General features: G+C 59.0%; 2 protein-coding genes across 2 annotated transcripts; both read left to right on the forward strand.

Annotated features, from left to right (window-relative positions):
• Window positions 1-1,352: 1,352 nt before the first annotated feature.
• Window positions 1,353-3,701, forward strand: LMJF_26_1440 (conserved hypothetical protein; the record flags this gene model as incomplete). The annotated part of the gene is made up of 1 exon (XM_001684096.1): window positions 1,353-3,701. One exon carries the CDS (start codon window positions 1,353-1,355, stop codon window positions 3,699-3,701), a length of 2,349 nt encoding a protein of 782 aa, XP_001684148.1.
• Window positions 3,702-8,970: 5,269 nt separating this feature from the next.
• On the forward strand, window positions 8,971-12,948 carry LMJF_26_1450 (conserved hypothetical protein; the record flags this gene model as incomplete). The annotated part of the gene is made up of 1 exon (XM_001684097.1): window positions 8,971-12,948. The coding sequence occupies one exon, from the start codon at window positions 8,971-8,973 to the stop codon at window positions 12,946-12,948; it is 3,978 nt and encodes a 1,325-aa protein (XP_001684149.1).
• Between the last annotated feature and the right edge of the window lie 365 nt (window positions 12,949-13,313).

The following is a 13,313-nucleotide window of genomic DNA, read 5'->3' on the forward strand; positions in this document are numbered from 1 at the left end:
TTGTTTCGTGTGTGTACGTGTGTGTGTGTGTGTGTGTGTGTGTGTGTGTGTGTGTGTGTGTGTGTGTGTGTGTGTGTGTGTGTGTGCCGAGTTACCAATGACGGTGTATCCTCCCTTCCTTGATGTCACTTCACAGCTGCTGTGATGGTGTCGGTTGTGGGGTCATCTCTCTTCTCTTTGTGCACCGCTGCACGTGCTGTCTGGGCCTATGTATGTTTCTGCGTTTGCGCCTCCATGAAGGGGGACGGAGAGGTGAGGGGAACCTCCATCACGCATGGATCGTGCCCCCACCCTTCCCTGTCCCATCCTCACACCGCCCCTCCCTTTGTTTAGATGTGCATGCGTAATGAGCTGTCGCATGGACTGCTGCCGGACAACACCTCTGTTGGCGTTTACATGCTTGTGTCCATGATCATATGCATGCCTCGCGTGAATGTAAAGCAGCGCGAAAGAAATCATGAGGTGAAGTTGATAGGGTGCACTGTTGGAGCTTGTGCGACAGTACACCTTGTCCGCCCCCCTCTCCCCTCTCTTACGGGTACTCGCGCATGCTGTTCTTCACGTTTCAGAACGTGGCGAGGACGTCAATGCGGAAAAATATGCGTGGCGTGTATGGTGAAAGGAGACGGTGACCCATTCGTGCAATGTGTGCTCATCATTTGGGCGCATGTGTGTCTGTGTCTGTCTATCACGCTCGCTCATCAACCTCACACCTGCGTGCATGCCACATCGTCCTCGACTATCCCCCTCCCCCTCCCTCTCTCCCCCCGCACGCACACGCACACACGCGCACTGCCACTCCTTAATTCACCGTGTCTCCGCACACCTCCGCGTACATGCACACATGCGTATGTGTAACTATGTTTTCCGCCCACGGTGTGTCGAGGAAAGAAGATAAGGTGCATCATCGACTCACTTACCCCCCACAGACACACACACCACGCATGCGCAAGTGCCGGCCGTAGCGTCCACCTCTGCTGTTGCTGCTGTTGTTGCTCTTTCCCGCTCTCTCTCTCTCTCTCTCTCACTCCCCTCATTCACCAGCAGCGCCGCACGCCCAACGGTGAGGGCAGGGCGGGCAGGGGAGGGGGGGGGAAGGCGTAAGCGCGTACATGCCCGAGGGCGCACGCCACAAAACCAAAAAAAAAAAAAACAGAACCGGAGCAAGAAAGCGAGCGACCCGCGCACACAGGAGAACGCACGCAGGACACGTACGCACATGCAGAGGGAGCGAAGAAGACGGGATCGATAGGTTTCCTCAGTTCTGCCGCACCCTTACTGATCTTCATTTCGTTGTGGGGGGAGGGGGCTTCTGCTTCTGCTTCCTCCTCTCCACATCTGCTGGCTCCACCATGGGGAGTGCCTGTTCCCATGGCGAGGATGCCAGGCATCATCGCGAGAACCGCAAGAATCGGATCAACCCCACCGAGACCTACGACAAGTGGCAGCAGAAGATGTTGCTGGACATCGGCGCCGACCCGCTTGCCGTCATCCGAGATTTCCCACGCATGACGGTGTTTGTGCACACGACGGCGTGCTGCAACTGCATGCCGGATTGCTACAGCCCAATCAGTGATAGCGAGGCCGCGGCGTCGAGCAGAAAGCTGCAGCAGCAGGAGCAGCCGCGACGGAACTCACCTTTGAACCCGCTTGCCCCTCGGAACAGAAGCCAGCCACATTCTTGCTTAGATGCCGATGCCGCTGGTGCCGCGGATATGGACGGAGAATCAAAGCAGCAGCAGTGCCGCCGCAGGCGTATGGAGAAGGCCAGCGGTCCAGCGCTGCGCGTAGACGCATCCACCGGCGCTAGCGCCAACGCTGATGCCGGTGACTCATGGGTCTCACCGACGGCGTCGCCGTTACTGGCGCCTCGCCCCCCTCCCAACGTGATGGCTCGCGGCTGTGCAGGGGCTCAGCGTTCTGGCCTCCAAGAACCGTCCTGTGACGATGACGCTTTCACTGCTCGCATGCAGCGTGTGCGAGACGCGGTGTTGCTGTTGTCGGAGCTCTGCAACGAGCGTGCGACGTTCGGTGACTCCTTCGAGAGCGCATGGGACCGCCTCGTCGTGCACGGCAACTTTGGTGGCCGCGCCAACAACCTGTACAGCAACGCGGCCGGTGAGTCCGCCCCCGGGGCGACGCAAGATGGCCGCCAGCTGCCCTCTTCCAAAAAGTTTCGGAATCAGCCCATCACGCTTGACGTGCATCAAGTCCTGTTAAACGCCTGTTTGGACAGCGGCATGCTGATGCTCTTGGACGACGTCAACTCGGCTGCGGCTCTCGCGTCCCCGCCGCACGGCGCCGCCCAGCCACGGATCATCGGGAGCGCGCCGGCGCCTTTGTCGTTGCAGCCTGGTGCACCACCTGGGCTGGTGAACTGCGCCTCGCCGCCAGACACTTCGAGCGCATCTGGGCTGCAGTTGCATCGGGCAAACACGGCAACTGCGCTCACTGCTGACGGAGCAACTGGATCAAAGTGCGCCACTGTCAACAGCGACAGCCAGCAGCAGCGGAACCGAGAGTCTGCTGCCGCCAGCACGTCCAGCGCCCCCGCATCTATGATGCGTACCGCTCGAATCTCCCCCCAGACCACCGCCGCCCTCGGTGCGACGTCGAGCCGCTACGTCGTGCGCAGCGCCACCTTCCATCTCATGCAGTTCGCTACACAGGGGGTAATGTTCTTTCCGGTGCAGCGGCTTAAGCACGTTCTGTGGATGCCGTGGTCCTCGCACATGCAAGACAGGGCGTGGACGATCCACTTCCACGTAAAGGATGCGACACCGGAGGACTTGATCACGCGCAGGCAACGCCATCTCAAGGCGCTGTGCGACACCTCAACGTCCGGTCTGTTGCCGAACGCAGACTCAGCGGCGGTGTTGGCGGCGGCAGGGGCGGATGGTCACCGAGACTCACTCTCGACGGCTCTGCCAACAACGACTGTCACCACCGACGCAGACAGGTGGAAACTGCCTGCTATTTCCGGCGCCGATGCGAGCGCGGCCGGATGGCACAATACCTGTGGAGCAGGCGTCAGTGACGGCGTGCACAAGGGCAAGATCATCGTGATCCACCACTTTCAGACGGGACGGCACCACGTCGAGGACAGCGAGCGCAAGATAACACCGGTGTATGAGCTGGACTGGGCATGCAGCATTCGGGTCGACCAAGACACCTTGCTGAAGGCGTTTTCGCCGTACCAGGGGTACGCCGTCGCTGCGAAGGATGCGGCAGCGCCTTCGCCGTCGGTCCCTCCTTTGCCGTCGTGCAACCCGTCTATGCTGCAGGAGATGACGAGTGAGGCTGCCTCTTTGGTCTCACATCCGCGCCAGCACCTGTGCGACGACGACGATCACGAGACTGTGACCGTGGACGCGTCGCCGTCAGTCACGACGTCAGACAACGTCTCTGAAGCTGCCTTCCCACGCAGGCCGGTGGTGGTGCCAGCCGCTACGCATCACCCGGAGCTAATCGCCTTGGACGTGGGCGTGCTCACGGCACAGCAGCCGCAACTGCTGCGGTGCGAGGTGTTGCGTGCCTCTGTAGAGGTTGTCGCCGCCCGGATGGCGAAGCCGCCTCTCACGTTCTGCATGGTTTCCTCCACGTGGCGCAAGCGCAAGGAGGAGCTTGACTACGTGTTGAAGCAACAGTACAACGTGCAACTAATTGAGGTGAATGAGCTGCCCAAGAAGCTGCCGTATTAGCCCTAACAGCTGCCCTTTGCCTGGGTGCTGCCGTCCTTGAGTAGGGGAAGAGGGGCAGTCAGCCACCTACGCGAACACGTTCATACACAGCCCCCCCCCCCCTCCCCTCCTATACACCCCCCCCCCTCGACCTTATTCCTCTCTCTCTCTTGTTGTTCCTTGTCATACACATATATATATATATATATGTATATGGGTGAGCATGTGTCCGTGTCTTTGCGCCTGCGCGTGTGTACACATATTCCTCCCTGCGAGAAGGATGGTGTTGAAGGGCGAGCCCCGGGTCGCAGACATGTATACATATATGTATTTATACATATATATATATATATGTATGTGAAATCAGAAAAAGCAAAATGTGCATGGCTGCGGCTTGCTTTTCGTCGCCTGATCACCGTGACAGTCGACTGACGCAACTGAAGACGATGCCGATGTCCCCACCACTCTTCGTTATTCATACCTCACAGCAGGAGCGGGTCTGTGTGGGTATTAGCATCTTCCTCTCCCCTCTCCCTCCCACCCCCATCGTCTTCGTCATCTTCCGGTGTGTTTGTGTGTGTGTGTCTGTGTGCGTGCGTGTTCTCTCTCTTATCTTCCTCGTCTAGTTGCTCGTCATCGTCGCCACCGTGGCCCCTCTGCCCCGCGCGAACCCTCTCTTTCATTTCATTGACGCTTGCCTCTCTGATGTGTTCTGCTCCTTGTAGATTTGAGCATGTTACTCTGCCCTGTTCTTCGTTTCTGTGGCTCTCCACTTAGACGTCTTCTTCTTTTTGCGTCTTCGCTGTCGATGGATGGGCAACGCATGGGTGTATATGCGCGGCTGCGTAGGCGGAGCTTGTGTGCGCCATCTATGGTCTCTCTCTCTTCCTTTCACTTTGTTTTCTCTCTCTCTCGACTCATCTTTGTGCCCTCACTGACGGGAGGGGCGGACACGCATCTCTCACTGCGTGGCGCCGCAGGGGCCCGTGCCCATTCTGTGGGTGGGAAGGCCGAGCAGCCTCCTCCCCCCTCCCTGCCCCGGCCACTGTCGGCCCACCCCTGGTGGGTGACAGGGCCAGGGTGCCTGGGACGTGGGGAGGTCAGCGCGATGCAGTGGCACGGATGCCGGCGGTCAATCCCTGGACGGCGTTGCGCTGGTGCGACCCGCGACCGTGAGCATGTTTGTGCCATCCATGCAATGGGCACGGCGTCAGCGTGATTCCAACGCGTCTCGCTCGGTCCTCACACTGCCTACGGCTGGGGAGGCTGAGTGCCACCCTGAGGGATGCACCACGTGGTGGCCGGCATGATGAGGGAGAGTGGCTGTGAGGCGCCCTGCGAGGCGGGTGGGTGGGCAGAGTTTGGGTCAGGGGCCGTGCACAGATGACTGGGTCGGCGCACTGCTGTGGTGCGTGTCTGCGGCTGCGTTGCACGGCGCGATGGGTGCCCGTGACAGACCCGGTAGCGTGGACCTCGGCTCATGCTGTGTGGCAAAGAAAATGGGCTCACAGCGCAGCAAAGCAAAAACCTATCCGTTGGACTTGCTTGCATCTCTTTTTCTCTAGGTTGTGCTGATGTGCATGTTGGCTTACCTACACACACACACATATATATATATATATATATATGTATGTATTGATATCGTGGTGAAGGCACGCTTTGAGGAACGAAGGCGGACAACGCACTTGCGCGCTCTCTCTCTCCCCTCCTTAACGCTTTCGCTTCTTCCCTCGGCCGGCAAGCGAGTGTGCGCCGGTCCCTCCGGCATTCGATCGGTTGAGTGCCGCGCCCCTGCACGCCTCCCTCAAGACATCGCGGTGCGGCGAGATCTCAGAGGCGATCGATGTGCCCTTCGCCTGTCCAGCGAAAGCGCCCACTTTGATATGCCCGCCACTGCTGCCTCTCGGTCCCATTTTCTCTTCGAAAACGGTCGCCAGGTGATCTCATGGGCCCCTTCTCCCTCTCTCGTCATCGCCAGTGTCCGCGTCTCCATAGCTGGCCCCGCCCACCCGCGACCCCCTTCCTGCCTGCACCCGGTGGGGCAGGAGGGAGGAAGGGCGGGTGGCACCGCGGTCTCGTCAGCATGCAAGCGCACACACATATGCGCGCGTCTGTGCCCTTGAGCTAAAGACGCGGCCGAATCCTGCCGGTGTGGCCCTCTCGGTGTGTACGCGGCACGACCGCGCACACATCGACACACAAGCCGCCCCAGCAGTCGGATCGATGGAGGCGAATGTGCTGACGCGCTTGATGGCCTCGGTGTTATCTTCTCGCCCTCTCCCCATCTCTATCCCCTCCCGCTCTCGCACGCTGGCGAAGCGAAACACGTGTTTTACATGTATATGTGTGGGTATCTGCGGTGGTGACAAGGGTGTTTGGCACGGCCTCGAGGCCGTGAAGTTTAGCAAAGACAAAAGAAGCAGGCGCGATCAGTCACGAATCGTTGCACCCGAAACGCCATCTCTCCGCTTTCCCCTCCTTCTCGTGCTTCAGTGTCATCTGCATTAGCTGCCCGCGTTGTTTTCCTCCCTCCTCCCCTCTCTCATGCTCCTTGGTTCCTTCCCCACATTCGCTTCCCAGTACCTCCCCCTCGCATTTTACGGTTTTGTTGTTGTTGTTGTTGTGTCGGTGATGGTTGGTGGTGGCGCCCACATTTTTATCTGCTCACACTACCGTTGGTAGCACACGTTCTGTCGCTATGGCGAATCTTCTCCTATCCCTCCCCCTCCTCGTCCTCCTCCCCTTCCCCACCCGCCTTCTTTTCATTCGCACCGCGACCCTCTCGCTCTAAATATATGCATATATACATTCCTTTGTTGCCCTGCGTCTTCCACCCTCCCCTCTCCGGCGTGTGCTTTGCGGCTGCTGCTTCACGTCTTTGTTGCTGTTGTTGTTTTCAACGATTTCGGTGACGGTGTGCATGCGCGTACGGACGTCTCTGCATGAAGAGGAGGGCGGGAGGAGGTGCATGGTCCACAGGGAAACCTTTGCGCTTCTTCGTCCATAGTCGACCTTTGCCTTGTATGGTTGCTTGTCGCTGCTGATGAGCTTGCTCTGTGCGTGCTGTGCCGTCGTGCGAAGTCTGTGCCGCGACACTCCTCCTCCTACGACATTGGTTCGTGTGACTTTTCTGCCCACTAACTTCAGCTCTCCCCTCCCTTTGTGGCGCACCCCCTCCCTCACACACACACACCTCGTACTACTTTCTCGCCCGTGTGCTTGCTCCGTTGACGCGTCCGCGTCGGTGTAGGTAGCCAGTGTTCATCCTCTTGCTCATTACGTGTCACCCGTTGCATCGCTCCCTCTTGGTTTGGATTCTTTCGCTGCTCTTGTGTGCGTGGGCGCGTGCCTGTGCGCATTGACTTCTCAATGATGAATCCCGAGGTGGCTACACACACACACACACACTGTAGCTGCGTGCATAGGCAGGCGTGTGTGCGCGTCTGTGGATAGAACGCTCTGCCTGCGGGGAGGTTGGCGGAGGGGGGCGTTCTATCAGGAGTGCTGACATCCATGATGGTAAGCCTCCCTTTGTGATCTCTAGTGTGTGTTTGTGTGTGCGTGTGTATGTATGTGTCTGTGAGGGTGGATGGGTGGGTGAAGGATAACCGTAACCGAGAATCTCCTGTCAAGCGATCGAAAGAACCGAAAAAAAGTAGCGGAACGACGTGAGGTCGAGAAAGAAGTGAAGCCACGCAGGGCGATAGTGGGGATGGTGATCTGTGAATTGCAACAGGATGAGGGGGCGTGTATGCTCATGGAAGTGATTGGTGCATGCATGTTGACTCCTGCGGTATTCTCATTGTGCACATACTGTCTTCACTAATGTGGAGCTCACTCCCCTCCCCCCACCGCCACCACCACTTCTCTCTCCCAGATGTCCTGTGCTCAGCTCAGCTCTCCTTCAGCTCTCTCTGTCACTCATCAACGTACGTCATCGCCGACTCGGGCGCGAGGTGCTCTCGAAGCAAACAAAGCAGACCAAAGGGCTACAACGCAAGCAAGCTGGCATCCGCACCCGAAGGTGCTGCGGCACTCTCTTGTATCCCAAGCGCTCCCTCGTCCTCGGCTCGCCCACAGAGACACACGCACGCGCAAAAAGGTGAAGCGAAGCGAAACCCGCCGAAGGCTCCACCACCACCATCATCGCCGTCTCGCCTCTCCATCACCACCTCCTCCCTCCTCTACTCTGTCCCTCCTTCTCCGTGCGGCAGACTTAGTATGGGGCTGATTCTCTGACAGCTGCCGCTTGCTGATCTTCGTGTCTTCTCTTTTTTGTTTTTCGTTCATCCTCCTCCTCAATAACTCTTTCTGCCGCTGCCACCCTCATCTACGGCCCGCCTTTCCGCGCGTACGCATACGCAAACAGTCCTCCCCCTCTGGTTACTGGGAGGCGGAAACTGGAAGAGGTGCTCACGCCCTCCTCCATAGCCGCCGCCACCCTCCCCACTCTCTCGAATCTGCTTCGACGGGGCTGACGTGTATTCTTGTCGCGCTTCTCCATTTCTTTCAGTGCTTTGAGCCTCTCCCTTCTGTTTTCCGGTTTTCGTGTGTACTTCTATCTGGGTGTGTGTCTGGGTGTGTGTGTGTGTGTCTGCTCTCCCCAACCCACCCTTTGAAAATCGAGAAGGGCAAACACACAAAATAGACGCAGACACATCCTCCCTCACTTTTTCCCCTCCCTCCCACACACGAACGCACGCACAGGTACACATCAACACAGGCACCGTCTCTCCCGCACACGTAAAACCTGTTATGCTGCGTCTTTCCCCTTCCTTCTCGCTACTCCTTTGTATTTTCGCCTTTGCATCACGTGCATATCTCTGTCAGTCTGTGCCTGTGTGTGTGTGTGTGTGTGTGTGTGTGTGTAGCCGGGTGTACACGTCATCTCGTCATTTTTGCCTTGTTGCTATCCTCAGAGCGCGCCCTCGAGTACTTGGCGTCGGTGTTGTAGTTGATCGGTACACGAGTGCTTCACCCCACTTAAACCCCGTCATCATCATATTTCACCCGGCTCCTCCCCCCACCGGCACACGCCCACTTCTCTGCCGTTAATTATTCTGTCTCTCCTCACCTCTAACTCCCCCCCCACCCCACCCTACTCCTTCCCACCTTTGACACGATGCCGGCGTGTCCCGATTGCGGGCTTGTGTTCGACTCCCTCCACAATGTGCAGATACACCGTCGGCCTGGCGCATGCTCGGTGCAGTCGTTAGGCGCGCCGGCTGCCAGCCCAGTGTTGCAGCCCACGGCCTGCGCCGCCGGCTGTCCGGTTACTCCGCCCACTAGCATGTTGGGTCACGTGGGCAACATCGGTTCTGGTGGCCACAGCCACGGGAAAGGTGGCTGTGACATGCAGGGTGCACCGGTGCTCCCCGCAGCAGCCACACAGGTGCGTTGCATGAGTCCCATAGAGCGTGAGATCGAGCAAGCGCTGGCCACTCAGCGCAATCAGCAAACGGCCGACATGGCGGAGCGGGAGCGCATGCTGCTTGAACAGCAGGTAAACCTGGTTTTGCCGGCGCTTCAAGCGTCGCTGCAGCAGTCGCAGCAGGCGCTGGAGGATCAGCTGCTTCAGGTGAAGCTGCAGCTCCTCGCTAACCAGCAGCAGCAGCAATCTGGCAGCAACATGGACATGGAATACCTGCGAAATGAAATGACGGCGATGCGAAGCGCTATCTCCTCGATGAGCATGAACTGCACCTCCAACAGCGACCCTGGCCTACCAACGCGGAAGCCGCACAAGCCGCAGCACCGGAAAGCAACGTCAGCGCGCACGAGGAATGTCCGCAGGAGGCGCCAGCACAGAAGCCACATCGACGAGGACGATTCTTGGGTGAGCCTTGATGACATCCTCTGCAGTGACCAATACGACGACGACCGCCATGCAGCTGGCGATAGGGATTCCAGTGGCCGTAGCCCCTCACCGCGAAACGCCCGCCTCCTCAGCCCGACGCCGTCGCAGAAAATCCATAGCGCGCTGAAAAGCATGCAAGCTGAGATTCGCAGCTTGCGGGCCATGAGCGCCACTCGCATGGAGCCGGCATTCCCCACCGCCTCGATGCTGAAGCCGGGCCTGCACTTGCTCAAACTTGCCGCCCTCGAAGGCATCGGTCTTGCCGTCCCTCTCGACGAGGTGGATGTATCGATCAAGGTATACTACATGTCGTATGCGCACAACGAGTATCTGCTCGAGCCTTATCTCGAGCGCAGCTACCCACGGCGCCCTCTGCCGTTGGTCCGCCATGACGCCAGCACAGTGTTGTTTACGGTCCCGCCGCTGGAGTTCATGGTGCACTCGCCGAAAGAGATGGTCGTGTTCGTGCTGCAGGTGTTTTACCGCGGCCGACTGCTCTGCTGGTCTACCATCTTCGCGAAATCCACCGGCAGCTTCTCGGAAGGCGTTCGGAACAGCTGCTACGACCTCGCCAAGGCCCTGCAGACACCTGGTGGTATGATCCCCGAGGCGAGCGTGTCAGGCTACATCGAGACCAACTCGCTGGACGTTCTGCAGCACGCCGAGTCAATCCTGAATGGGAGCGCCGTTAGCTTCAGTGCTAGCCCCAGCTCTCCGTTCCCGCAGAGGCAGTATGTGCAGCTACCTGGACTACCACCGCTTCCGCCGCCACCGCTAGGTCAGCCGCTGCTACCCGGCATGCCCGGTTGCGAGGGGCCCTTTCTGCCGCCCACGTCAGACGGCCACATGATGCTGCTGCAACCCACCAAGGGACCCATCGCACACTTTATCCTCCCTCCGCCGATGGGGGTGTCGATCTTGGAGTGGAACCAAGAGGTGGTAAAGCATCTCAAGAAGATACAGAAGCACCTACCCAATAAGGTCACCGCGCCGGCGGTAGAAAAGGGTGGCGCCAACGGTAAGCATGGCAGCAACTGGAAGTCAGCGTCTCCGCTGAGTCAGCGGCAGGTAATGCTCGACAGCAGCAGCAGCAGCAGCAGCAGCAGCGATAGCAGCATGCAATCGTTCTCGTCACTTTCTTCCATGTGTATATCACAACCCACCTCCAACGGCGGTCCCTTGAGAGACCCCCCGCTTCCTATCCATGGCCAGCTCGAGATCATCGGAGAAGACATGAGCAAGCATCCTCCTGTCACGAGGCAGCGGCAGCGGCAGCAGCAACGTCGTAGCCACCGTAGTGTCGTACATTTTACAAAGGCCGTCTCGGAGGCTGTGTCCGCTGCTGAGGTACCCGCAGCAAAGTTGCCTACAATGTCCATTCAAAAGCCGCAAGAGCCCGCAAAAGTGTCTGCGGTCGCTGCGTTGGTGAAGGAGCCGCTCTCGACTGATGTGCCACCATCCCAAACGCACACGCCGCCGCCGTCGACCGACGCCTCCATCGCCGAATCAGCAGCCAAGGAAGCCACAGCTGCGAAGCTGCCCGACAATCCCAAGTCACAGATGGCTAGTACTTTCTCGCCACGTGTTCCCTCCGCGGACGATCCATCCGCCGCCCTCCAAGCCGCAACACCGCCGCCGGTACCATGCAAAGTTCCTCGGAAAGATATGTCACTGGTCGAGCGCAGCCGTCTACGCGCTTCGACGGACCCGCAGGGCAATCTCGCGGTGCCGCCAAACTACAAACTGAACCCCGACAACCCGCCTGTCGTGAACCTCGGCAAGCTCTACGCCACGGCCGACCCGCCTCTGAACCCATGCGTGCTGCTTGGCCTCTCGAAGCCGACCGATAGGCCGCCAGCGACCCTGAAGACGCCTGGGCACGGCGAGAATGGAAACACGGTCGATATCTTCGTGGACGGTGTATCTGGCGTCCCGATCGACGCGGTGTGCTCGCGTGTGCTGGTGTACATCACCGACGAGTTGGACCTCGGCACCGGTGCCCTTCTGAACCCCCTTCACCACCCTCGTGTCTTCATGCGGAAGCCGGACCTTGTTGCCTATCAGAACCTCACCTCGAGCAGCATTGAGCCCGCCTTTGAAGCGAAGATGAGCTCCAACGTAGGCGATCAAACGCACGCCGTCGTCATTGCGGAGTACATCAACGACCTCCAAGAGTCACCGATCGTGCTTGGCCACTGCTGCTTGCCGATTAACAAGCGCTTCTTTGCCGGCAACTTTGTGGCGCGCCTGAAAGTCGGCGATCCTCGTCGCTCGCAGGAGCGGGCCGTCGACGAGATGCGTTCGCCTGCCCGCATCGCCGACGAGCAGCAGCGCGCCACGGAGAAGTACGACCAATCGCAGCTGGAGGCAAGCTTCAACTCGCAGGCGTTGCGCAACTTGATGCCGTTACCACCGTCCAAGCTTTCGGAGTGCGCACCGCTCGGCTACCTGATATGGCGCCTAGAGAACCCCGACATGCGCAGCCCCTTCTTCGAAATGCCGCAGCAGGTGCCTCTGTCGCAGCAAGAAGTGCAGCTCTTCGAGGACCGCAAGAATCACGCAGGTGTGACGCCGAACTCGAAGGGGCTGACGTCGGAGAAGGCGGCCAGCAATGCCTTCATCGGCTCCGGGACGACGCAGACCGACTCTATAAGCTGTATTTCTCCCTTCAGCGAGCAGCGCGGTGCCTTCGTGAAGGTGGAGGGCATCCGCGGCGTGGGTGACGACGCAGCCATGTACGTCGTGGTGGTCTACATGGCCAAGGCGCCGAAGGGCCGCCGGGTATACTACACGATGATGCCCGACTGGGCCTCGGACGTTGGTGCACCGATGTTCAAGGACCCCCCATTCGCCTTCCAAGGTATCCAGTATGACAAAACAAGCACTACGACGTACATGCTGCTGAAGCTCTCGAGGTTGGAGATCGCGGCCGACCCGCCGTTGGTGGAGTGCATCGGGTGGACCATGAACAAACTCTTCATAGACTCAGCGCCGGCGCTGCGCCAAGGACGGTATGTGCTACCGTGGTTGAATGGGCCGCTGCCGCCGTCCGTAGTGCAAGAGCTGCTCACCCAGCACATCAGCACCGTGTTCCTCAGCCACATAAAGGCAAAGACCATTGCCTACCTAGAGCCCAAGGCCACACTGACCATCAGCCAAGGCGACCCGGCGTGCTGCGTGGCGCTGGTAGACAACACGCCCGGTCGCGCTCAGCCGCGTCGGCTACTCGTGCTCACCGCTAGCAAGAAGACCTTTCCCTCCTCCACATGTGAGGGGATGGTAGGGTGCACGCTGAGAAGAGCGCATGAGGAGTGCTTCGGCGGCGGCGACGCGCGAGCCCTGCTGCAGCGCATGAACATGGCGGTACAGGAATACCTTACTGCAAAAATGAAGGAACTCGAGGAGCTGTGAATGAGCACCACTGATCAGTAGACACACGCCGAGAGGCATTACTGAGGTGCATGCTAATGTTCACGGGAGCTGAGTTGCTTCGGCGGTAAGGTCTTACCGAAGAACCCCTCACCACCCCTCTCTCTCTCTCTCTACGCCAGCGTCTTCGCGGTGCAAAGAACACGAATATGATTGTACGTCGTTGTATCGCATATATATATATATATGTTCCATGAGCCTTTTTTGTTCGTGCTTCCGGATGCCACATGCTCTACCAGGGATCGTCAAGAGAAAGCGCGCACATCTTCCGGGCTTCCCTTCTCCATACCTTGTATTATCGCGTCTCCAGGCACGGCGTCGCCGCCCTTCACGCTCCGCCTCACATG

Source organism: Leishmania major, chromosome 26 (genome assembly GCF_000002725.2).
Source record: "Leishmania major strain Friedlin complete genome, chromosome 26".
Lineage (NCBI taxonomy): Eukaryota > Euglenozoa > Kinetoplastea > Trypanosomatida > Trypanosomatidae > Leishmania > Leishmania major.